The 26,498-nt window shown below is 39.7% G+C and overlaps 1 protein-coding gene across 3 annotated transcripts in view; it reads left to right on the top strand.

Annotated features, from left to right (window-relative positions):
* Positions 1 to 26,372, top strand: part of LOC117422170 (retinoic acid receptor RXR-alpha-A) — a 116,863-nt gene extending 90,491 nt beyond the window's left edge. For 2 of the 3 annotated variants that reach the window (XM_058986984.1, XM_034927537.2), the window contains 8 exons: positions 6,873 to 7,023; positions 7,731 to 7,910; positions 10,541 to 10,725; positions 17,340 to 17,469; positions 19,875 to 20,007; positions 20,566 to 20,657; positions 21,910 to 22,015; positions 23,451 to 26,372. In XM_058986984.1, coding sequence (XP_058842967.1) covers positions 6,873 to 7,023; positions 7,731 to 7,910; positions 10,541 to 10,725; positions 17,340 to 17,469; positions 19,875 to 20,007; positions 20,566 to 20,657; positions 21,910 to 22,015; positions 23,451 to 23,598 — 1,125 coding nt within the window. In that variant the 3' untranslated portion in view covers positions 23,599 to 26,372. The remainder of the gene's footprint in view (positions 1 to 6,872; positions 7,024 to 7,730; positions 7,911 to 10,540; positions 10,726 to 17,339; positions 17,470 to 19,874; positions 20,008 to 20,565; positions 20,658 to 21,909; positions 22,016 to 23,450) is intronic. The other variant, XM_034927538.2, reaches the window with a different exon arrangement.
* The last annotated feature ends 126 nt before the right edge of the window (positions 26,373 to 26,498 follow it).

The following is a 26,498-nucleotide window of genomic DNA, read 5'->3' as shown; positions in this document are numbered from 1 at the left end:
AAAGTAAAGTAATCTGTTTCTTTTAACCTGCAAATTAAATTGCATGAATGGTTGGCATAGCTGTGAAGTTTCCATGTGTCGGTGTATGAGACGCCTCCAAACGGTATTGTCAGATTTTTCTTTGTTTCAAGAGAGTGTGACTTATCAAGTACTTGCTCTCCTAATTGCTGAAGGGTGCATTTATCCTACTTTTCACATGCCTTCTAATCTGCTTGGTGCTTGTCTGTTGCATAATTAAAACAAACTTGTCTTACACAATGATATTGTTCCCATATTAAACCCATCCCATTTTTATTCTGATTGTTAAGCAAACAAAAATGATGTGCTTCCAAGAAGTTATCACATAATCAACATGCTGGGGAGGAGGGGGGGGGGGGGTTTCTTCATAGCAATTCATTCAGACTGACCGTTCTGTTCTGTTAACCACAGGAAGACCAGATGGTCAGTGTCAACATGCATGACACATTACTGGCATAGGGATGCTATAGAGGAGATTATTAAGTATAGTCCCATCTAGACACACAGATTAGTTTAAGCCCTGTGTCGGTTGTTCTATCTGTCTGTGTCTGTCTAAAGCACTTCTTATTGGGCCTATTATGATGTGGCATTTTTCTTGGACCGTAGGTCAAATAAATATCTAAATGTAACTATTAAAAAAAAAATGTATCTTAAGTGTTGGTAATCCAAATGTAATTATGTATGGACTAATGCAATTTCTTACTGAGCTCATAAGATTTCATTTAAAGGAGAAACCATTTATAGTACAGTGCATTCCACACACTCGTATATTAATTCCTAACAAATTCATCTTGAACAGTCACAGAGCTAGAGTAATTTGTACAAAATATGTTATGGGCAACAGCCTGCCCATATTTATATGCTGTTTGTACCAGAGCCAGGATTGTCTAACAGGAAACGACAACTCTTATTATGCAATGCACAGATACAGCTGCTGATATAGTAAAGTATATAACTTAGAGTATGTTTTAAAGCTGCAGTGTCCAGTTTTAGAGTAAAGTGATATCTAAATAGTTCATAATAAATTGCAGGCTATGAGCTCTGTGCTTTTAAAGATGGCAAAGCTAGGCACTTGTAGTAGATTTTGTCCTTGTTACTTTCAGGTTAAGCGTCAGTTACAGAAAATCGGCTAATCGGGCTGTAAGTGGAAAAAAATCTCACTACAGATCCACAGTTTATTAAGGGACGTCAGCTCCACATCCTTCATGGTCATTTTTCAAACCATATTTTAGAACTGGTGGAGCTATTTGCTGGACTAGTTAGATGATTAACAGTGGGCAATGATAGTGAACAATGATAGTGAAACAATTTGAAAATGTAGATGGTAGAAAGTGAGCCCAGCTTGGCCCCTCCCCTGCGTGCTGCACTAAGCCGATGGGCCTCAGTCACTTTACTTGGCAGCTGAAGCAGCAGTGCTGTTACCAGAGGTGTGAAGAGAGGGGAGTTTAACAGGCCTGGATGAAGCGGCTTCTTGTTCGCTTTAAATTGAGCTTGCAATGTTTGCACTCCGCTTTCAAAAGAAAGCCCCTCCATTTTCCTTCCTCCTTTGGTTCACATCCCCTTTCTTTCTCCTCACTTTCCCCCAACTTCCTCTTGCTTTTCCTTGTTTACAGTGCTGCCTCTTGTTTCCTTCAGTCCTTCTCCATTGTCCACATTTCCATCTTTATCATCTCCTGTCTCTTATTCCGTTTCTCTGTATAACTACATTCTGTCCTACTATCCCTGCTGGATATATATATAATTAAGTATATGAAGAAACCTGCCAGTCTGTATGTCTCACTTACGTGTTTTAAAGTGCATACTGACCAGTGAATGTGTGTCATGGTACTTTTTTATGACACTGATAGCTTATTTTGTATTTGCAGCAAATAGTAACAATAACATTGACAAAATGGTAAGCAGGTTTCATTGTAAGGAGAAGCTTGTGTCCCGACCAGCTTCAACTCCCTTTAGCCCTCTATAAAGCCTGTTGTCATACTGTTTCTGTAAGCTGTCCATCGGTTGCCTCTGTTGGAGGTAAATGGTTTCCCAGTGGATTCACTAATGCTGCCGACATTTCCAAAATCTACAGCTGCTTCAAACAGCATCCACAAAATAACAAGGAAGATAAAGAGCAGACAACTTCCAGATGTGATATTATCTCAAACCAGAGACTTGAGTTTTTGTCCAAAACACAAAGATGAATGCATGGATTATACTGTTCACTGTAAGATGTTGTTTTTATCTTACAGCCATTTAATCGGCACACACATACTTAATATGGAGTATATACACAAACAGTACACACGCTAGAGAAGCAGATATGAATGACATGATGAAAGCCATGTAGTCGTCTGTAGCTTAAATGTTCAATTATAAAAGACAGCTAAAACTAAACAAACTAGTCTAGAATGTAGGCTTTTCACCAAGGGTCTTTTTGTCTGTGTTCTTTTTAGATGTCTAAGAAAGACTTTGAAGTTAGAAGTTACTTGGCTACAAATGTCAATGCAGTCTTTCATGGCCACAGAGAAGGCAGGATCTTGGCACCTAAAGCACTGTGTCTCCTAACACCATGCTGGGGCATTGGGCTTTGCCTGAGCCACCAACTCCACTTCTGACAAGTACTAATCGGGCCGAGCGTTGAGATCTGACGAGACCCAGCTCTAAGGTGGAGTGGCTGCAGACTTAAAAGGTTTCAGTTGCATTTTCTAAAGCTGGTTCCCAAAGAGGCTGGCGATAGCTGTTTTCATGTCAGCAGTTCAGCAGCTGACTTGATGGCAGCTCTGTTTGCTGCGTCGGCCAAAAGACAATTTCTCCAAATTCCCTGTGTCATTTTCACCCAGGGTTCTGTTAGCAACCACTATGCTGCTGGGAGGGACGTTACAGTGAACTACAATTATATTCAGAGCTGTTTAGGTAAGCCTCCTTAATCGCCTACAGACTGGCAGCAAAAACCAAGCATGAATGCCCCTTTTTACTAGAGAAGAAAGGGCCACAGGGGCATACAAAGTTGGGTTATTACCGAAAATAGCTTTGCTGAAGGAAGGCACTTTGGCTCAGGGTTATGTGGATTTGATAGATGCAGTTTTGTTGATGAAGAAACACACGTCAAACAGCCTAGGCTGTGAGAAAACAAACTGTGTTTGCTGTTGGCTGGTAAAAAGACATGTTGAGTCCTTAAGGTGCATTTGTTAGATTTGCTTGTTCTTCAGTTTATTAGTGGAGAGGCAGCCCTCTGTGCTGCGTTCACATATGAACTACAAACTAGACCAAAGCATCAATATTTACAAATAGTAAAGACTGATTTGTAAAATATATTCGCAGTGGAAATTATAAAACGTAAAATTAAAAGGATAACCACTTGTAGTAATGTTCTGCAACCAATAGGCTCAAAATTGAAACAAAGCCTCATCATTGCACTACAGTGCATATGGTGTTAATAAATAAAACTGAAGGACCTCATCCATCAAGAGGTGGGGCATGACCCTGTTAAAATGCAGCATTGTGCAGTGTGCATGTACTGTTCACCTATCATGCTCTGTGACTTTGCATTGCTTAAGGTTGGCTCAATTCCACACGTGAAGAATTGGGGAGTATCTTTAATAATGTGGCAAGGCAAGCAGTGTACATTTTCTTTTGCTTCAGTTCTGCAGGAAAAAAATAAATAAATCAGAACACAAATGTTATTAGCACTGCTAAGCCAGCCAGGAAAGCACTTTGGTTTCCTCTTGTATTTTCCATGTATGCTGAGCGTGCTCTACACTAATAGATTGCTGGACGCATCGTCCTTCATCATTGCTAAAGAGCACAGTTTGTTTTCAGCAGCAGAGGTGTTATTGAACCTAATTGAGATTATCACTTGCTAGTGTTGTGTCTAGACAGAGGTGTCTCAAACACGAAGGTCGGCCTGTCTTTGTGATATAAGATCTGGGTCTTTTTCAAAAAGCAAGCCTGTCCTGAAGAACTCAAAGCAATTTCAGTTCCTTTCATACAGCGTTTTGGCTCTGGGTTGAACAGCTGATCCACTGACCTGATTGCAGTGACACTGGTACCCTTCCAGGCCTTCTTTACTGCTGCTGATGGTGGAGTCTTCAAGCCTCCAGTTATTATAGTAACCAGTGTCTCTGTCTACAGTACATTGCTTTATACCAACTACTTTATTTTCATATTGTGTCCTTTTCGGGCCATGCAAATGCATAACAACACTATCTGTGTGGTTTGAGCTCTTGTTGCCTGCTGCAGTTACCACCCTTACAACACAGTATTCTTTTTAAATAGTGCCTTTTCTCACACTTCAACCTCAATATAATAGACCAGTACTAAAATATAATCGCTCCATTCATGAGTCTCAGAGAGAGCAATGGCCGTGAGTATGCCTGCTCAAGCAATTATATTTGAGGTCTAATTCTGAAGGATCCCATTGGATTTCTTGTAAGACGTGTTGCTGAATATAATGAATCCACCCATAACTTTAAACACTGTCATAAGAGAGAGGAGTTCTAAAGAAGACACATGTTGCGATGAGGTGTCTTTATCAGGGTCTTTATGCTGTGTTATAAGTAATAAAAACACGTGAACAAAAAGCGATTATATTTGTATGCAGAGATGATCAATTAGATTCAAACAGTAGGATTAAAGTACTAACTGCAACAAACTAAGGGCGTGGTTAATCTCTGTTTTTACAATAAAGCTCTAAACAGCGAAACACATTTTAGCATTTATACTAAAATAATTTCACATGCACAAAAGTAAAGCAGAATTGATAAAAGTAAATTTACTCAAAATCCACTTCAGTTTTAAAAATCAAGCCCTTTGTACAGTATTTGGTATGTTTTTTTTGTGTGCAAGCTGTCTGGATGGTCTGGTTGTTCAACAGCCTTTTAATAATTATCGTAACATTTTTTTTATTTTTTAAATGTTTGTGGATCTGCCACATGCCTATTGCATACCAGGGATCAATTCCCGCCAGTAGAGTTTTCGTAAGATAAAAAAATGATCTTCTTACAAACCTATTAACTTCAGTTTATCTTGTACATTGTTCATCAGAAAAGCTTCTGCTAGCTGTAGAGTCAGGTTACAGCAAATCAATGCTTTTTCAAAGGTGGCTGAATTGTTATTGAACGTGTTATTGGAGTCTTTTGCTTGTATGTATTGTGTAAGCTATGTCTCTATGAGAGCTTTTTTAAAAGGGGGTTATTTATTTTCTGAATGCAGCCTGTATTGTTTCTTGCTTTGGAAGGCTAAAAGTCCCATAAGATGAGAAATAATTAAATTAGCTCATTAAAGTAATTTAGGTCAGACCAGTATAAACAGCCATCTGTCCAGTATAGATCTGAAGAGTGTGTTTGTACTGCTCTACCTTAGGGGAGCCTATTCAGTACCGATCATCATCCACACTAACTCGTATTTACATGCTAAATTGACACGAATATTGGCGCACTTTTATGTTTGTGTCACATTCAGGTAGGGCAGCAATATAGAGGAGAAGACAAACAGTGCCAGTGCACAGAAGTGCCCTAAAGTCAAGTATAGTTAAATGTATTTTGTTTTAAACAAAATGTGCTTAAAGCAGTATGGAGTGGGGGGGGGGTAAGTTTGTTAGAGAGCAAGACTAGGCTGGGGTTGTAAAGTTGCACAGCTTTATTAACAGTAAATAGTTCAGATGCAGCAGCATAGTACATTTTGGTCAGCCAGGTGACGCTGTGGCACTGCAGCAAGCAACATCCCATAACTGTAAACACTTGACCTGTGGCGACCTGAGATCTGTTTCAGTCTCCATGACAATGGGGTTATCAGCAATTCAGGGAAAGCACGGAGGAGAGACAACAAGGTTTCAAATTCTTCTCTCTTCCAGCAGGGAGTGAGGGTTTAGGTGACTATAAACCCTGTGTTGAGAAGTGGGGGCGGGGCCCTGGGAGGGAGTGTGTATGACTTTATCAGAACTCCCTGACTGTGTTACAGCCTTCTAATATAGGAGCCAGCTGTTGGTCTAACAGCATTAATATGTGTATATATAGATGTATCCTCCTGAGTTGGAGAGAGTCCTGGCATGAATCTGTATTTATTGTCCTCAGAGGTTGTGGTGTGCTGATGTAAGTGAACTTGTAATAAAACTCTGTGACTTGCGGTAGTATTGGAAGGCTGCTGTGCCACTAGGTGTGGTCCATATGTCCGTCATGCAACAGTGCACACTTTGTAGTTGGAAAGAGCTGGGGTTTTAAAATTACATCGGGTGATTTTTTTTATTTATTTATTTTTTTAAATGGTTTACTAACCGCACATATTGATCATAGATGTTTCATAGATTTTCCAAGCATCAATTAAGGTCAATTAATGTCCTTTTTGAACTGTGGTGGGGGAAAAAATGTAGAGCCACACTCGCTAAGGAATTCCTTAGGTGGGTCCAAAAATATTGAGACAGTTACGATGTATAGATCTGTACACACAGTGATTCATAAGAAATGCCTGTCAGGGTGCTTTTCATGGAAGACCTCTGCTGCACGGTTTTTACTGATTTATTTTTAAATAGTGCAACGTTTATAAATCACCCTGAATTTTATATGTGGGTTCAATTGTATAATTCCTAAAATAATAATACTAATCAGTAAAAACAATTATGTAAGACATGGAGAGAGTAGTATTGACAACTATTTGGCACACCTAAACCAACGTTAAAGCACACAGGTTTCATGGGGTGTCAGTGTTTGCAATGACGAAGTACAGTGGACATGCAAGATGTATGAACCATTAATACAGAAGACTGAACTTGCTTTGACCTACTACTGCATCCTATAGACATTGAAACACGTAACTATGAATAATAGCTCTTTACATGTGTGACTACATTGCTAAATGTGAACCTTCTTGTTTTTCAGCTCAACTCTCCAATGAACCCTGTCAGCAGCTCGGAAGATATTAAACCTCCGCTGGGATTGAACGGGGTGATGAAGGTACCAGCGCATCCTTCGATGTCCCCGCTGTCTCTCACCAAACACATCTGTGCCATCTGCGGGGACAGGTCCTCAGGTGAGGACAAAGTCAGTGAATGTGAAGGAGTCCAAAACTTGATATCACAAAGTGAGATCTTTAACCAGGCCTCAACACATACCATACACAAGCATACAGGCATTAGAGTGGCTCAACCCATAACTGTAAAAAAAATAAAATAAATAAGGTATGTATTAATAATACAAGAAAATAGTTCCATTTGAAAATGCAGAGACAACAGCGACCTAAAGTAAAATATGAAACATAGGAGAGGTTGTTTGTTAGATGTTAGTGGTGAAAAAATAAGTAGGAAAGGTTTTCTGGTATATATTTGGTTATACAACAAGTGTTGAGAGATCTAGCATGGAATAAAATGTTCATATTCAAAGCTGCTGAGTGAATGTACTTTCTTTTCCGTATATTGTATTTATTATATAAACAGAATACTCTGCTGGGTTACTTCACTCAAGAGGACAACCAAGCTGAGTAATAACTACAGTGCCATATTCATCCCATGTCATTAAATGGGCTATGAGCTGCTGTTTTTTTCTTGCAGCATTTAAAGACCTCTTTAATGGTAGTTGAAACATCTGATAGATTTGTACGAGTTTCTTTTAGTGTTTATACATGCATCAGATCGAGGAGCTTTATAGACTTACCCTGAAGCATGAAATTAACTGCCCCAGGGGTGGCAGGGCCCCTAGCTGGGCCAGCAGCATTGTGACTGGTGGTTGTCCCTCCGCTAGGTAAACATTATGGAGTCTACAGCTGCGAGGGATGCAAAGGCTTCTTCAAGAGGACGGTGAGGAAGGACCTGACCTACACCTGCAGAGACAGCAAGGACTGCATGATCGACAAGCGACAGCGCAACCGCTGCCAGTACTGCCGCTACCAGAAGTGTCTCGCCATGGGCATGAAGAGAGAAGGTATAGCACATGCCGTATAGGACAGCAACAACCTGGGCTGGCATTATTACTACTTTCCATATCGGTTTGCTGATGCAAGGAGGGAATCCTCAAAACAGCTGGCATATACAGTTTATAACAACAGGGATGATGTTAATAAGAGTTAGACAGGAAGGACGTATGCAAGGAAATATACAAAACCAGGTTAATTGGTGAAGGGAGAGCTGAAAATAATTATACTACTAATGTCTGAGAGCCTCTGGAATTAATGTTGGTTTTTTTTTCACATTTTTAAATATGAAATTTTTAAATGTAAACAACCCGACACTAAAAATGCCCGTGTATTTCCTTAGTCTATATTCTGTCAGGCTGATTTACACAAAGTAACATAATACTCACCTTCCTGTCCTCTTTTGAACCCTCGCCTGAAACAAAAAGGGCCAGTTTCCTGTTCCTACCCCATGACTGGTGCCAATTAGACATCACATCCCAGCAGTATGTAGAGGAAGCAACTTCCTGGCCAGTATCAGGCAGAGGAGCAAAGGGCCTGCTGCAAGGTCCGGTCTCTTAAACTGATCCCTGAGGACCCCAGCAGGCTGGCGAGTTCCTAAAAAGAACTGGCAAATGCAAATGCAATGACAAGAACAACTAAGATTAAATTGACCCATGGGGTCCATTAGGAGGCTGTTTACCTTTGGGGTTCACAACAAGAAAAGGACATTGCTTCCTTTCAAGTGCTTGGTTTTCACAGTAAAAAAGCAAATCAGAACAAAACACAGAAAGGACATTAGGAAAATGTTTTCATGTGAGGGCTTTCTTTCTAGCGCTATTTGTTCCAAGTTGGGCAACAGTGTGAATGCTCTTGTTTACGTGTTATGATTTAGCCTGTCCCAGGTGCCCTCAGTCCATAATTTTTTGTACTATATAAATCACTTAATAGATTATATTTGGTAGATTTTTAAACCATTTTACTTATTCGCTTTTCAGTCCTCCCTCAATTATCATATAGTTGAAGTAATTTAAGCTTGTTGGAGTGTCTGAGTCAGATCATATAAGCAAGCATCTCAAACCTTGCTCTGTTGCTGCTCTGCAGAGCACTGGGAGGATAGTAAGCTGATCTACCAGAAAGTTGCATAGCCACACTTTCTTGAAAAGTGATTGGAATAAGCCCAAGATTCACCAAACTATAAAAATGATCTATTCAGAAAACTTTGTTACATATTTTTGGTTGTTTTTTTCAGTGTGGAATTTTTGCAAATTATTACAAATCTAAAAACTGAATGAATGTCCAACTTTTTAGTTAACCTGAATAAACAGACTTTAAATTACAACTTTTCTTCTTTAGAGCTGAATTAGAAATATCTGCATATCCCAAATTAAATTATAAAAGCAAGCAAAGAACCAAAAGATTGTAAACGCAAGAAAAGAGGGGCGGTGATGAGTTAAGAAAAAAGTAGGATTTTAAAACACTGGTGTAGAACAATGTAAACCCATTACAGAAGAGACCTAGAAGCTGCACACCAGGATGATTTAATGTGTCTCTGACACAGAGATACTGTAGGTGTCAGTTATCGCTACGACTGTGTTACTTTCCTTACCCACAAGCCATGTGATGCAGTACACCCACATTAAAATTATAAATGAATAAAAAACAAATCTGAAATCCTCGCGGGTAGCGTGTGGTGCAACCAGGAGCTCTGAATCAGAGGCACGCTGTCTCACCCGAGCTAGGCGCCCGACTGGTCGTCTCTGGAAAGTTTTGAAACCACTTCCTGTGTTCGGTTTCGCCAGCTAGGACAGCTGCATTAACAAATATAGTATATTGCATGCATTTCAGATGTTGTTTTGTACAGTATATTTTAGATAAATAGTTGACAGACAGATCATATCTACTATAAAATCTCACAGTATTGATATTAAAAAAAAAAGTCACTGTAGCATGCAATCTCTTTTTTGGCTGTACAGTAGACTGGTATGTATGAAAAGATAGCAGATAGCGAATTCCAGGCCCCAATTTATTATTTTACTGAAAAAAATGTATGTTCTAAAATGTAAGCCGAGGTCACCAGGCTATGAAGTAAAACAGCTTGTCTCGTTGAAATATACAATATATGACAGGTTTGGAAGAGAAAAAGTCAGATGCATAAAATGCAGTGGCTTATTTTATATCAAAACTTTATTGTATTCATAAAAATTGCATTGTTTTAATATTTGAATAATAGGGTGGTTTGTCTGAAACTTAAGGTGCCATATTCATAAAGCATGGATGGACTGAACTTTTACACACAATAACTTTCAAGTGACACTGGGTGATTTGTGAAGTGACCAATAAATCTGTGAAAATGACTGTGAAAGCAACAAAGTACTAATACTTTTAACAGCATTGAACAGCAGGTCATCAATATTGTGCTCGAAATCGATTCTCAGGATTCTACATCTGAGGTTACTCCACATCTCTGGGTCCTGAATGAATGTAGCCTATGAAGAATATTGTCTTTGGTCACCTGGGAACTCGCTGGGGTGCTGAGCTGGGGCTGAAGGCCTGGATCCCCAGCCTGTCCAGGCTGTCAGCACCAGCCTGTGGGCCACACTGCTTCCCTGCGAGTTCCTGGAAAGGCCTGCCTGGAAGCAGCAGTAGTGACCGGAACCAGTTTTGTTAAATGCAGCCGTCCAAGAGGAGAGACAGAGGGGGAAAGACCGAAACGAGAACGAGGTGGAGTCGACGAGCAGCGCCAACGAGGACATGCCTGTGGAGAAAATCCTGGAGGCCGAACTCGCAGTGGAGCCAAAGACAGAGACCTACATCGAGACGAATCTGGGGATGCCCTCAAACTCGGTAAGGAGCAATCTCATAGTCCATGCCATGGTAAAAGCATAGAAATGTGCGATAAAGCAGGGTAAAGCACAGATAGGCATAGTAAATCACATGATAAAACACTAAAAAACATGGTAAATCACGGGAAATGTATAAGCTTGGTAAATTGCAAATGTATGCAGTAGAACCTGACTTGAAATGTTACAACTACATTTAGTGCCCTTTCATAAGTGAGACCCTTTGCTCTGTGTTAAGGAGAAAAGGCCACCTCTGTTTCATACTTGCCAGGGCATTAGTTTGATAGTGCATGTGATGATAATGTGTTTTGAATAATGAGAATAAGATTTATGGTAAACAGAATGGGCCCGGCAGCCAGTTTAATTTACCATGAAGAGTAATCTTAATCGTGTAGGTGGGAGATTCATCCTCTGTTACTGTCTGGAGAGGAGGCTTGTTTACAACAACTGGGCCTAGGAAAACTACATTTTAAATTGAGTTTTTGATCAGAACTACTTAAGGGCAGATTCAATTAGAAAAATAAACCACCTGCATGGTGAGTAAAAGTTTCCAGAATAAAGGCTTATTGAATGTTTAACATGATTTTTTTGCCATGTTTGTTTACACAGTAGTGTATGTTCGGGACATGTCCAGCTTTGTGTGGAAGTTGATTAGGTCATGAATAAGGGGCTGCATGTTTTGATTGAGCCCACCCCAAGAGGTACAAATGGGCTTGAATACAAGAATTATCAAAGCATTTAGAAGCTTCCCCTTTAAGCGCTGAAAAATAATGATCCATACATTCTTTAAGGAGTGTTGGTTTATAACAAGAGACAGCTGGGAGGTGTCACCTTTCAAACATCTTGTGGCCTTAAAGAAGCTTTCTGTAAACCTAAACCAGATATACTTATATATATATATACTGTATTAAACACACACACATGCCCCTTAGTTTTCAGCTCAATATTTTGTGAAACAGAACATTCTAGCTGCAAGTTACTTCAGTGTGTCTCTGAGCTCATTTTACAGTGCGGTGTGTTTTATTAGTGATGTGTCTGAGACTGGCAGGTTTATTGCTGAAATTAGAAGTACTTGAGGAGTGATAAAAACTGTTTCAAAAGGCTTTTCATAAGTCACAGAGGAAGTATGACAAAGCACTTGATTTGACATCAACACTTTCTCTCCTAGCCGCATTATGCTGTAATTCATTATTCAGAAATGACCAACTGGACAACTACAGGCTTGTCTTTCTCAGTGCCCCCATGCCACATGCTGTGAAACCAAATGGGCAAAACTATTTATAAACTCAGCTAAATCATTTTATTTATCTGTAGTCAAACACACAAGACAAAGCATAACCAATATTATCAGCACTTCTTTTGTCAACCCAAAGTGTTCCTGAGAAGACACTCCCAAGAGACAGGGTCAGTTGCACATATGCACTTCATTAGATATTATGGATTGCGCAATCACAGGCTTGCACAATGGAAATTGGTGCAGGCTCAATAGGCTTGGTCATACTCCAGTTAGTCATATCTACTGTAGAAGGGGAAATACTGTGTACTTAGATCGAAAGTGGCCACCTAAAAGAAGAAGTATTTGTTTATGTCCTACAGGCATGCTTTATCGCCATTGCGATCATGATAGAGCTCAATTAAAAAGTAGCTTCAAATTTCAATTTCACCGTTTTTATTTCCACTGCCCCTTTATGTTTGCATGAGGCTTGCAATCAATCTGAGATGTTCTTATAACAATGAATCCAACCCATGTTGCGTCTTTCACATTTGTTGATACGCCTGTGTTTCGGTGCTGCTGTTCAGTTCTCGTTGCCTGCCTGAGATATATATATATGTGTGTGTGTGTGTTACGTAAGCTAGATCAGATCATTAAGGGCAAGCACAATCTAGTGATCTGCCACTTTGGATCCAAATTTTGTTTTGCTGGCAATACACTGCTGTGCACTAGATGGTGCTGGGCAACTATAACTAACCAGCAGAAAAGCACTATAACACAACTTATCAAAATTTCATTTACGAGTGTGAACTAGAAAACTATTTCAATCAAAATACAAATATGAATCTTCCACTTGCATGTAAATGTATTTCTGTGCTTCCACTATCTGCTGTTAAATGTAATAGCCATTCACTCTTATTTGACTGAATAGCTATAAGCCCTAAAGTAAAAGAGCCTATTTTTTTCTGTTTTGAGAAACATATAGTAGGATTTGATACCATTGCTAATGAAAGTAAGAGAAATCCAATAACGGATGTCTTGAGTAAATGGGATCTATTTTTGCGTGATGAAAATGTACATTGGAAGCTGTGATGCTAACAAGGTCCCAGCAGGCTTGTCTAGTGGCTCTACACACTAAAGCACTAAAGCTTTGTAAGCCTTCAGCTCCCTGGCGCTGGGAGATTGAAGCCCCTCAGGAAACTTAAAAACTCTGGATGAGAACAAAGCTAGTTTCCTGAACTCGGTGAGATTGGACTGGTATGAGGTGGGGGTGTCCTTTTACAAGACAAGGGAACCAGACCCCAGGTGTTGGTCTGAAAGTATATAAATATAGACACAGTTTGGGCAGTGGGTGGTGACTCCCTGCACTTTGTTTCTAGGCAGCTGTATTTTTAAGGTTCTCAGACTGAGAAAGTATATGGAAAACCTGAAAGGGAGCGAATGCTGATTTTGATAACAGAGTAATGACTAATGTATTGGAAGTCTCATGAGTTTTCAAGGTTGCATAGGTTCTGTTATTGTTACTGGAAACTGCGTAACTCTAAACACCTAAAAATTTATTTTATCTAAAAACTAGTCTTAAACTAATTGATGCCAATTGACTTTTTCAAGCTATTTATAAGGCAAGTCGCATTTACTGTATTGCTGACGAGAAGTAGCAGCACCTAATATAAAAGGCTATTTTTACACAGCCAAACTACAGATATGAAAATGAAAACTGAATGATTTTGCAGTATGTGGGTAATTCTCTAAAATACAGACACAAAACTAAAATATATCTTTAAACTTTAACTGTAACATTGTGTGTAGGAGGGGGTGGGTATTGTCGAAATGACATGTGTATGTATTACCCCTTTGATGTAAGGTGTGAAATTGTAAAATGTGACGGAAATCTTCAAGGGTCTGAGCTGACTAAACTGTCTTTTTTTATATATATGTTTATACAGCTACTGTAATGTAATAGCTTTTTGAATATAACCCCCCTTTTCATTGCGTGTCTTGAATAAAGAGTTGATAGGTTTGTACAGTGCAGTAGTTCTGGTTCACTATCTTTTAACTACCATAGTTACAAGCAGCCATAAACATATGCTCTTCCAGTATCTGACTGCACTTCATGCAAGTCTTTTAAAGGCCCGTTGATCAAAAGTTAAATATACACATACAACAAAGACAAGTTCCTTAATCTAGGCTTGATAGAACATGCATTTCCCTTGTTGCTGTTCTTTTGAATTCATTAATAGCAGTTTTCAGCCCTTGTGCTGCACTCGTGAATAATACAGCAGTGTTGGCTGATAGCTTGTGGTTGGTCAAGCTGAATAAAGTGTATTTATCTCATGGTGACCTAGAATAGGAGTTAAGCAGGCATTAGTGAAGCTTCAAGTCAAACTAGAAAAAACCTTAGTTTTAAAGGGCTTTGCATTTTTCTCACCAGAGCGACGATTTTGAGCAGTAATGATGGGTGTACTTCAAGAATAAACCTCCCAGTTCAGCCGGATTAGTGCCATATGGGGACACTATAGGAAGTGTGTCCGTCCCTTCCCAGTGGAGCATGAAGATGAATTGCAGGGATAGTCAGGTTAAAGACTGAACATGCAGAGATGGCAGTGGTCTAGTCCACTACATAGTGACCAGCGTTTGCCTTTAAAAACAAATTGTTCACACAGGTGCTTGAAAACCTTGAAAGTTCTTAAAATCCACTCTGGAATAAAAATAAAAATTTCTTTAATAAAATTGTTTGTCATTGGGTTTTTTTTTGTTTTTTTTTGTTTTTTTTTTGGTATTCTTAATCTGGTTTGGGAAGTAAAGTGTAGTTCACAAACTGTAAGTCATGAGAGAGACCTAAAAGTCCTTGGTTTTAATGGCCCAAAAAGTAAAGTAACCCTGCAGATATTCTGGAGGAATATGGTATACTTTTGGAATGGTTTTTGCCACTCAATATTGTATTTGCGCTAATAATAATTTGAATTAATTCTCTGTATGTATTCATATTTCTTTATTTATACTACATGTATTTATATTAATATTTTGATGTATGTTGGTTCACAAATGTTTTATACAAACTGAGTGGAGCATTACTATTGTTAGTATTTTATCAAATAATAACTACAAATTTAAAAATGTCTAAAAAAAAAAATCGAGCAGATGAGTTTTTACCCTGGTCCTGGAGAGCTACTGGGGCTTCTGGTTTTCCTTTCAACCAATCTCTCAGTTACTTAATTGAACCAATTATTGACTTAATTAGTCAAGATTAACAGGTGTTCCAGATCTTTAGCCATTTATAGGTGTAAAGACACCTATGAAATCAGCTGGATAGGGGCTCTCCAGGACCATGGTTGGAGACCCCTGAGCTAACCCATTTTTAAAGACTTCCATCTATTATTTACAACAGCTGCCGCATAAATTAGAACTCTGGGAGATGTAGTCCATTGAGAAGATTGCTGCCTGCAAATTACAGATGGCTGAATTTCAGCTCCCAGAGTGCATTGCTTCTGTCTTCTTTCTGTCTCTGTGCACACTGAATGTATATGAAAACCTGAAGTACACTACAAAGCTCTGAGCAGAACTGATATTGTCTAAAGACAAATTAATTGAAACTAAACCATTCTGTTTTAATTACCGGTTCCACATTGAAAAACTGGAAAGAAAAGCTAGTTTTGCAGAATATAAGCCGTTGTCAAGGATAGGTTTGAAAAATATTTTTTCAAATGTAATAACAAAAATAAGAGTAGTCGATTCTGTCCCATTTTAGTACATGCCATGTCTGACTTCAGAACAAAAAGCTGTGACAAATACATTCACTCAATGGAAATGAAATGTAGGACATACTTAACATTGTGGTATCCTGCATGCTTTGTACTGCGGATGTCAGTTTAGGACTGGTATCGACAGCAGACGAAAAGCTCCTTAGATTCACAATAAAGCTACCCTTTGGTTGGCTGCTAAAAAAAGAAAACACAGTTGTCTCAGCCTGATCTTCCCTGGGAATTTTCATTTGATGTTGAGAGTCTTAAAGATTTCAACAGTATCATGTGTATTGAAAGGATGACTTTCAAAGAACCCTGTGTTATCCAAGTCACTTAGCCTACTGCATTATAATGAGCAGAATATTTTTTATAGCATGTACTGATAGAGCCTGGTTATCAGCCTTCTGTGTCATTATGAGCAAAGCCTATGGTTTGTTAGAACTATTAAATTACGAGTTTAATTTGTTTCTGCAGTTTTTAAACTCTTTGAAGGAACACTGGCAGGGGACCATGAAGGCAATCTGCTATAACATTGTGTTTAATGTTACTCTGATCTGTTCTGCTCTTGCTGTAACCCAATGGCTATCTCTGTTCCCTGTTCTCTTGGGACCCATTGCATTGACCGCTGCACAGCTGCAGCCTGCTGATGCGTCCTAGGAGAGACACACATGTGTCTGAGATTGCTCTTCTGAGCCCACGTGACTCAAGTGTACCAGAGCATCTGGATTGCTTATCTCATCTATATCAGAAACGCCTTCCATAACACTGTCACCATGGGTAGCCTGGGCGGCACTGATTCGATGAGACTGAAATGCGTTGGAGGCATACCTGACCCCCCCCGTCATTGATTATCACTTCTTTTAGGTAAATCGGCAAGGTCTTCAGAACCCATAAAGTGATAATTTTGAAACATGGAAGAACCTGAAAATCTGCTGTACCGCTTGTCTGTCAGATCAGCTGTCTCTCCAGTCATGACTGAAACTGATGCAGCTATTCTATCCTAACAAAAGAATCAATCATGTGAGGGACAGCCCGTTTGAACAAAAGTTTCCCATTTTTGGCCAAACTCTTGATACTGCTTCCGAAACCGCCTTTTGCATTCTTGGTATGGAAACAATCAGACCTTGCATACCTGAAGCAGAAACCCACGCTCCCCCGAGGAGGCTGTCGGCTTCTCTGCTCATGAGAACCAGGTGTGCCGTCGTGCGCCAAGCTTGTATTGTGAGGAATTGTTTTTGGCCACCATAGATTCAAGCTCATCTGCGAACAGTTTAACTCAACCGGTGAAGTTCTTGTCAACTCATGTTTCTGTTGTGCACTTCAAATGCTGAGGTTTGTGGAAGGGAAATAAAGTGTTTAAAAAGTGAAATGTGTGGCATTCCTATTACTGAGGTAACCTTGTCTGCAACCTTGTCACCATGGAAACCCAGACAGATTGGGGGTGAACCTCTGAGGACATTGGTGTACTTGCTCCAACAAAGACATTTCTGCACACAACAAGGGTACAGTCATAATCCTTTACAAAGGTCTCGCTACCAAAAAATTGAGAGATACCACAAATGCACTATACCACCAATTAATGTTTTACAATGATGTTGTTTTGGTACTTGGTCACATAGCACAGTACAAATGTCAGTCAGTAATACTCGTTTTCTCTTCCAGCCGAACGATCCAGTCACCAACATATGCCAAGCAGCAGACAAACAGCTCTTCACGCTCGTGGAATGGGCAAAGAGAATCCCACACTTCTCAGAGCTGCCCCTCGATGACCAGGTCATCCTTCTACGAGCCGGTGAGTCCTCCACTTCAGTGATGGCGACACGCTGGCATTATGGGGTCGGTGACACTTGTTACACTTAAAAACAACATATTATTATCCTCATGTTGCATACTTCCAAAGTACAATGGCAAACCTGGTCAAAATTGGTCAAACCCCCAAAAATCAGATCCAGGTTATTGTAGTTTTCTTGAATAAATACTGTTTTAAAAAAATAAAGCGATAATCTTCTTCCCTTTTAAAAAAACTGATCCTCCCGTACACTGGAACAAAAAAAGCAACAAAATCTCTCAAATCATCATACACTTACACTAGTCAAAAACTACTTGTGATCATGAAAGGGAATTCCAAAAATGGATCTTTTAAAGGTTACAGTAACCTATATGTAGAGTCCTGTGGTCAGCTGTATTTACTGCAAAGCGTGGTTCGAATGGGTTATTTGCGTATTGGTTTAAGACTTGTGGTAAGGAGTGCTTTTCTTCAAGGTCCTCATGTTTCTGATGCTACATGTAAACGGTGCCAGCCCCTTGGTTGACCCCTTACCCAGAACCTTGGCATTTGCTGCTAGGGGAACAGTGGTGCTGTACAGGATATGCATCTTCCTCTTGCAGTTTTACATTTTCCAATTATCTTGCATTTTCTGCAGCTGCACTTCAATAAAAATGACTGCAATTTGTGTTTCTTTTTATAGCTGAAGTATATATTGTTTACGAACAAAAAAATAACCTCTCCGTTTCTGATTTTAAAAAAAGGAATTAACTGAATTAAAAAGAGCAAATTCAGTTTATTTTTTCTGGAACAATTATTTCTTTTTCGCCCCACTTAGACAGTCTTCTTTATGTATTTTCTGCTATCTTAATGCGAACATAGTTTCCATGACAACTTGGTCAAATGAACAAAAGATGAATCAATAAAACTAGAGCTTCAAGGACACAGACATTCGTGTGCATTTATGAGTGTAGTGAAAAGAAACAAGTTTGGAAAACCCAACAAGACTACAAAAAGTATTGAATGGTATTTAAATATTGGAAACAAGACATCGTGAGACAGATTCATAATGAATTCATTGTTTTATTAGTACCTCAAAAAATAGACTGCATTTTTAGGTAAAAAGGGACTTTTTCATAAGGGCTAAGTACTGTATCCTGAGAATATTGAATATAAGGGGGTCCCATGTTGTTCTCCTAGTAAAGGCACTGCCAATTAGGTGAAAGCTGAGTCTGGACAGGGCCTTCATCAGTGCAGTGACGATAACATAATAAAATAAATAACTAAACCGCATTTAAGTCTCTGGGCACTGGGAGAGTATGCGAGTACAGTATGGGAGTTAGAGGCTGTCTGTTACTGGAACAGCGTTTCCATGCGCAGTCCTGTCAGCACTTCGATGGAGCACGCCTCAGTGACTGAGACATCCTGAAACGAGGGAAAGGGCCTAATTCATTCTCCCTGAAGTATTTTAACTTCTGTCTCGATCCATTATTGAAAGCCGCAAGCAACTTTTTTTTTTTTTTGCTGCTGACATCTGCAAATGGAAAATGTACCTCCTTTAAGATTTAGCTAACACTTCACAAGTGGATCAGGGTTGCTACGTGCGTCAGTGTCTCCTTTCTGTGATGTTCTTCTAAGTGACTGATATATAGATGATAAGATTAGAGAGATCCTTTCCCTAGTCTTCTCTAGTCAAAATGAAACGAGTTGCTACTGAAATGTCAATGAGAAAGCCATGCACACAGTGTATTCTATAGTATAGCTAATGCTAGTCTGATGTTATATATATATATATATATATATATATATATATATATATATAATCTATATATATATATATATATATATATATATATATATATATATATATATATATATATATATGTATATAACATACATAGCATAGCTGGAAGGAGATTATCAACAGAGTATATTTCAAACTATCCCTCTCAGTCTCAAGGAATTCCCAGGGGACAGCAAGCACATTGGATTAAACATTCATGTTGTAGAGAGAGAAGGACCATTTTCATAAAATTAAGGACTGTTTTGGGAACTGTTTTTTGGGGGGGGGGTTTGGGTGGGGGGGGGGGGTTAACGTGCTTTGAAAGATGCAACATTTTACCCTCTCTAAAACAGTTTCATGAACTTGATTAAACCATTAGGCTTTAAAATTGTCCTTAACATTTTGTGAATAGAGGCCAAAACTGCTAAAATGACATTACACCTTACAGTTCACTAGAAGTACCAGGTGACAAGCACGATAAGTTAATTGGTGAAAGTGTGTCTGCTATCAAGGTTTTCCCTTTTAACAACACTGGCAAAGGATCCAGGTTTATTGCTGTTCAGATTGTTAACATACTGTACCCCACCCACATCAGATCCGTTTCTAACCAGTTCTCTCTTCTTTTTCACTTGTTCTTAAACCTGTACAGGATGGAATGAGCTTCTCATTGCCTCCTTCTCACACCGCTCGATAACGGTAAAAGACGGGATTCTCCTGGCAACCGGGCTTCACGTTCATCGCAATAGTGCACATAGTGCCGGAGTGGGAGCCATTTTTGACAGGTACTGTTGCACTCCATGATGACAGCTCATACTTTCCTGTGCTGTACCTACGGTACTTCATCTAACAGCTTGTAGAGAAAGAGTAAGACGGCATACAAAAAAAGCCAACAGAAATCACAGCTACAAGTTTAATCTGTCAGTCTGCAGCAGTCTTTTAGATAAATGAGTGAAGCATCACTTTTCAAGGTATTCCTCTTGAAACATCAGTGTTTTGTAAATTGTAGCACCTGTTAACCAAGCATCCACCATCAGCCATCTATCAAATGCAGGCAGACTTGCAATAGGGAACTGCAACATTTATCTTTTACAGAATGGATGTCAGGGATTCCATTGACTGTGAATGGGGTCCATTGGGATCCAGAATCATATTAACCAAACAGAACAGCATATTTGAAATACAGTAGGAAGTTAATGTAATAGAGCTAAGCTGTGTGTGCGTGGTGGGAGAGAGGGGAGGTGGCATTAGTATCACATTGTGTGTTTGTTGGAAATGATGTAAGGTTTACTGTCTTTGATAAACAGCCTCATTATGCGTTCCCCCTATTCCTCTCTCGGTAGAGTGCTGACAGAGCTGGTATCGAAGATGCGGGACATGCAGATGGATAAGACAGAGCTGGGGTGCCTGCGAGCCATCGTCTTGTTTAACCCAGGTACACTGAGCCCTTCTTCACTTGCAGGGTTTGCATGCCTGGGCTGTGCTGAGCCCAGCCTCGCCTTGAGAGCTGAGGAAAGCTGGTGTTTTTTTTTTTTTTAATGGGCAGCAGGGAAGTCTTTGAGTTAAGTCGTCCCCATTTAAAAATTCCATGCAGTGAGAACAAAAAGCATGCTGTAGGCTTAGATGATTGAATCCGAAATTCATATTCTTTCTTAGTGTCCAATTCTGGGTTGGGTTATCTGGTACAAGTAAAACAGGGATGGAAATAAGACTCCCATTGCATAGCAGGTTGATTCCTGGTTTTACTATGAGTTTAAAAGACCGACCTGAGCTTGTTACCGATACACTGGCTAATCGAGCATGTATTAAAACCTGGAATGGGTGAAACTGCTATGCAATAGGAGTCATATTTCCATCACTGTAAATAATAGAAGCCTCCATTTCAAAGGGCTGCTGTTGCCCCATACAGTACAGTCTCCAGTATCTCAATTTTACAGATACCACCGCGTGACACTGACCGTGTTAACAGCTGGGATTTAAATCAATACTTATAGTATCAGCATCAGTGGCGAGCCTCTCAATGCCAGAGCTGGCAGTTTAGATCCCATTTGTGCCCTTCAAGCTGGGATCTAATTAGGCCCATGCCATAGTTGAGTGGGGTCTGTCGCTGTGATGGTGGGCGCTTAGCAGTGCCAGAAAAAACACGGCAAACTCTTCTGTGCCAGGCGGCTGCACAGCTGTCTGCCAGTCAGTAGCATTTGTTACAGCTTCTGAATGAGGAGTCAATGACTGATGGAGTCCCCTGTGAAAATAATCTAGGTAACACAATGCCAGTATTGCCAGAAAACCATGTGTTGTTCATATAGAGTGGAGGCCTGGAATGTTGCATCTCATTAAATTGTTCTGTATGTACAAGTTTTACCATCAAAATGAGGCTGCCTGTAAGTTCTATATGTTACACACAATAGTGTGATACACCCATTTCTTTCAATCTAATTGAATGCGTTTGCCTTGATCCATTATTAAACGTGTCCTCCCTTGCCCTTGCCTAGCCTTGTCTGTACTGTTGCTGGTTTTATGCCTTTGTTTTATTCCTCAAGTGTTAGCAGTTTTGTTTTTCTGTATACACAAAAAATAATGGTGCCAACTGTATTAAGGCCCCTGTTGAATCAGGCTCGTTTTTGTCTCTTCGCCCCGGTTGTTTTTTATTCCAAGCAGCAAAGTAAAGACTCTTGTGTTCTCCGCAGACTCCAAAGGGCTGTCGAATCCTGGAGAGGTGGAGGCACTGCGTGAGAAAGTCTACGCGTCACTAGAGGCCTACTGCAAACAGAAATACCCCGAGCAGCCTGGCAGGTTGGTGTCGGCTCAGCACTTTATATTTACTGGATTGATTTATTTATTTATTCCCTTTCTTCATACCTTGCTCTAAAGTGGTTAACCTGCACTTTATGTGACTGTGGATATGTCTGTATGTATGTGTGTGTGTGTGTGTGTGTTTGTGTAGTGTAGGTGTGTCGGTCACAAAAACACTAAGCAGGTGTTCTCTGAAAGTTCTCTGAAAACAGCGCCACATCTAACGCTTGCTTTGCAAAACTTCCTTATCAACTTTGTGGTTGTTCTTGGGTGTCTCTAGACTGCCGTAATTTATTTCAATTAAATCAGATCCCAAATTTGAGTTTTCTCAAAGCGTAGTTTAATGGTGTAGGAGTTGTCCTTCATCATTTATATAAGCTGTGAAAAGTGACTGGCACTGACCTCTGTTTTGGGACATCCTGCGCCCTTACACAGCCTCTGTGCTATCTGTAGATATATTTAGATCTAGATGCCCTTTGGACATCATCACATAATATATGTAACGACAGAACCTGTTAGACTGATTGAGTAATTGAAGCGTAAAAAACCAATAGCATTCCAGTCCCTTTTGGAGTTTGTGCAGCCCTGCTGAGCTGAAAAACTGAACAGGTACAACCATTAGCTTTTGCATCTCAGCCAGACTATTGATTGTAAAAAATAACATTTACAGAACTGAAGGTGCTCCCATAGAGATCATTGGTCCTATATTTCCCCCTGTCCCAGGCATACTAAATATTTATTTTGCATTTATTTTTTATTTATTTATTTTGCAGTTTTTTCTGTTTGTTTTTTTAGCTGCTTTCCAGTTAGAACTCAATTTTTGCACTTGATCTGAACAGCTGAAAATCGAATTACTGCTAACAGGCCTATGAAAGGGAATCAAACTCTCAATGTAGAATATTTAGTGTATTTCTGTCATATAAATATATAATATGCAGGGAAGGTACCTATTTTAATGAGAAGTGTTATTTAGACCCACTGCCATTTAAACCAATTGAGTAGACCCCCTGTGCCACCCTGCTTTTCTGAAGCTGTGGTACAAAATAAATACAAAGTGACATATTTCCTCTTACTGTGTGTGTGTATTATACTGCATCTACCACAGATCTGTGACAGATATCTGGAGGAGAGGGAGCTTTAATACCTGGAGAGGTTGAACCAACCAAACCTAAGGAGAGGATAAGAGCAGACAAATTGGTACTGATGTGAATGAGACACTGCTGAAAATACTGTATATTATAACGGGATTTTCCTCTGGTGATAAAGTTACACCCCCATGAATACACTTCTCATCATGGCAGAGAAAAATCTCCCTGGCCTAGGTTTAGAAACTGATTTCTGATGGTCAGAAAGGATTTTATAACTGCAGCGCTCCAGAGTTGATCCCTCGGTTTGCCGCGCGGTTCTTACCCGCTCTCGTTGTCTTTTCCACCAGGTTTGCCAAACTGTTACTGCGCCTGCCGGCCTTGCGCTCCATCGGGTTGAAATGTCTGGAGCACCTCTTCTTCTTCAAGCTAATAGGAGACACGCCCATCGACACCTTTCTCATGGAGATGCTGGAGGCACCACACCAAATGACCTAAACAAGCAAACAACACGGCCCCCCTGGGATCCCGCCCACCGTCCCTCCATCAGAGAGAGAGAGAGAGACTGATTCATGACCCGATAGAAAGTTGGCCCATCCTTATTTTAATGTCTTTTGCCTCGTCAGTTTCTTTTGTGTGTGTATAAGGAGTCCATTTCATAGTGTATGAATCTGTTTTATATATTATATATAAATATATATATAGAGAGAGAGAGGAAGCAAAAGAAAATGGACAGAAAAAGAAGGACAGAGGAACTATGAAAGAAATTGAAAACAAAACATATAAAGATATGCCGTATCAGCCAGGTTGGCAGTCTTTAATTGCGGTAAGATACAGTATTGAAGGTATACAACAGCCTTTTGAAAAAGCTATTTTCTGCCTCTTTGCAATGAATCTCTTCTTACGACAAACCCCTTCTTGTACTTGGCACTTAACTTGCTCCCTGCTTTCTGGTTAATAGTCACGTTTGGATCACTCATTTTATTGCAGGTTTCTGGAGTAGGGCTTTCCTTGGGTAATGGGGGTGGCAGGCACTCCTTTCCCCATATGGGTAAAATCAAGCCCACCAAGCCAACAGCCACTTGATATTATGTACCAGCTGGTAGTTTATTGTACTGAAACAAGGTTTCATTTTCAGACATTAATACTGATTGTAATGTTAGTCTGAATGAATCGGGCAGGGCGGGGGCCAGGTTAATTTTACCCATTAATCAGACCTCAATATTAGTCTTACATGTGAAACTGCTGCTCAACAACAACTTCAAGTTAAGGGTGCTTATTCTGGGTGAGAATTAATGGCAGGCCTTTCTTGGAGCTATAAACTAGCTTTGGCTGCCCTCTTGTGGTAGGAAAATAGAACTACAATCTTGCTACTGTTTCTGCAGGTATTCAGGCAGCAAAAGGCCATCTTCCCAAAACATATGGATAAAAAGAAAACTGAAAAGTGGCCAAAGTAAAAATGTATTTTAAAACAGTCATTACAAAATGCACTAGGAGAGTTTCTGCATGGTCTGTGCACACCTAAAACATAATGTTACAATCTTAAAATAGCTTACCGTGCTTGGAGCCTTTTGGATACTGGGAGTTTAAAATAAGGCTTGGCTTTTCTTAAACCGTTAGGCCCAGTCTTATACCGTATTTCTAAAAAAGGGTGTTGGCACTGCTGGCCACAAAAAAGGGTGTTTGCACTGCTGGCCACATCAGCCCTGGCCAGCCACGGCCACTTTTTCTGGCCTGGTTTGCTATATCTTACCCGATGTGTCCAGACCTGGTCACAAAGGAACTACGTCATCACGTAGCAGGAAAGCGTGCGCTGGATAAGAAGCCGACAAGGCAACAAAACTACACATTTAAAGTCTCCGGCCCGCAGTGGAAATTTGCCATTGGTGTCGATAAGTGTTCCTTTGATTTAGAATGAGACAGAAGTTGTAAAAGAAAAGTCAGCAAGCAAAATAGTGACCAGGGTATTGCTAAATTTAGCAATTTAAAATGATGCCGGATACATTATTAGGAAAGCACTGGTACTTTCCAGCAGTAAAGCAGATGGCAAGGTGTTGGTTGCTATGAAATGTAGGGTTAATTCTGCCTCGCAAGAAACGAATTTGAGTAACTAAACGGATAAAGAATCACACTTTCACGGGTCAGACAGGTGTCATTTGTGTTCAAATGAAAAACAAATGCGTTATATGTACCATAAAGCTATATTTTGTCTATATGTAAATTATGTGTGTATATTTAATTATACTGGTTTTATCTAGAAAAGAGGGATAGAGATATGCAATTGAAAATATGACTAGAAGTATGGACTGCTGATCAATCAACAATACAGCTATCCCCCCCCCACCGCTTCCCAACTTTACAATGAAATCCAATAGGAATCTGGCGTGTCAGACAAGCCTGCCAGCCATTTAACTGGCCAGCTTTTACTAACTACTCTGAAAAGATCTTAACCTTGTAAGTTACCTTTACGCTATCCGTAAGACTATGCAGGAAGTGCCTCTTTTAAGATGGCTTGTATATGTTTATGTACCACATGCTTTTTTCAGTGCATACTCAATGAGTTCTGTTGTGTACCTAGTGACTTCCAAACTACTCTATGAATTCCTGACCCACAAAACCAAACCCGAATTGACACAGAGGCACTTTCTGAAAATGCCACTTTTATCATCATCTGCATTAAATGTAAACCTATGGAAGTGACAAAACAGAGCTAGGTATCTAATACCTGTTGCTAGGAGCTTGTGCATCTATTTTCAGATGCCCCACGGTTAGAAGAGGCGAGGTAGATTTAGTCTAATATGGCATGTAGTAAATGCCTTAGCCGTGGCAACCTAGTGAAAACAAAACAAAACAAAAAAAATTAAATCTATTTTTGTACAAATGTAATTTTATCCCTTGCCTATATTCTGAATGTTTCTTTTCTTTCCTTCTGTGGACTGTTGTATACATTATTTGTGTAAATGTTGATTTGAAAAAGAATAGTTTCAGAACAAGGGGAGGTAGGAGGGGATCAGGAGGTTTGGGAAGTCTCCCCTTTTCCCTTCCCTGGAATTTTGGCATTTCTGGCAGTTTTTCACAGCTGCGAGATCAGATGGTGAATTTTTCTGTATTTGCTGCAAGAAATGCCAGCATCTCATCGACGTTAGAATTGTCATAAGTGTTTTTTTTTTTTATGGAAAAAAAAGCAAAGAAAAAAGTTCTGTCTTTATGGGTGTTCTCTGATGCTCTGTTTCTCTTAATGATAATCTTATTAAAAAAATATTTGCAGAATAGTTTGGTTTGATGTTTGACCTTATCCTACAGTATTAATATTTATTAACCCAGGAACTCAAGAGCAGATGCCACGAAGATACCAGCCTCTGGAGGACAAGCCCTGCAGGTGTCTGCCTTGAGCTCAC

The sequence above is a fragment of the Acipenser ruthenus genome, chromosome 15 (assembly GCF_902713425.1).
Source record: "Acipenser ruthenus chromosome 15, fAciRut3.2 maternal haplotype, whole genome shotgun sequence".
Classification (NCBI taxonomy): domain Eukaryota; kingdom Metazoa; phylum Chordata; class Actinopteri; order Acipenseriformes; family Acipenseridae; genus Acipenser; species Acipenser ruthenus.
This window is presented reverse-complemented; position numbering and strand designations above follow the sequence as displayed.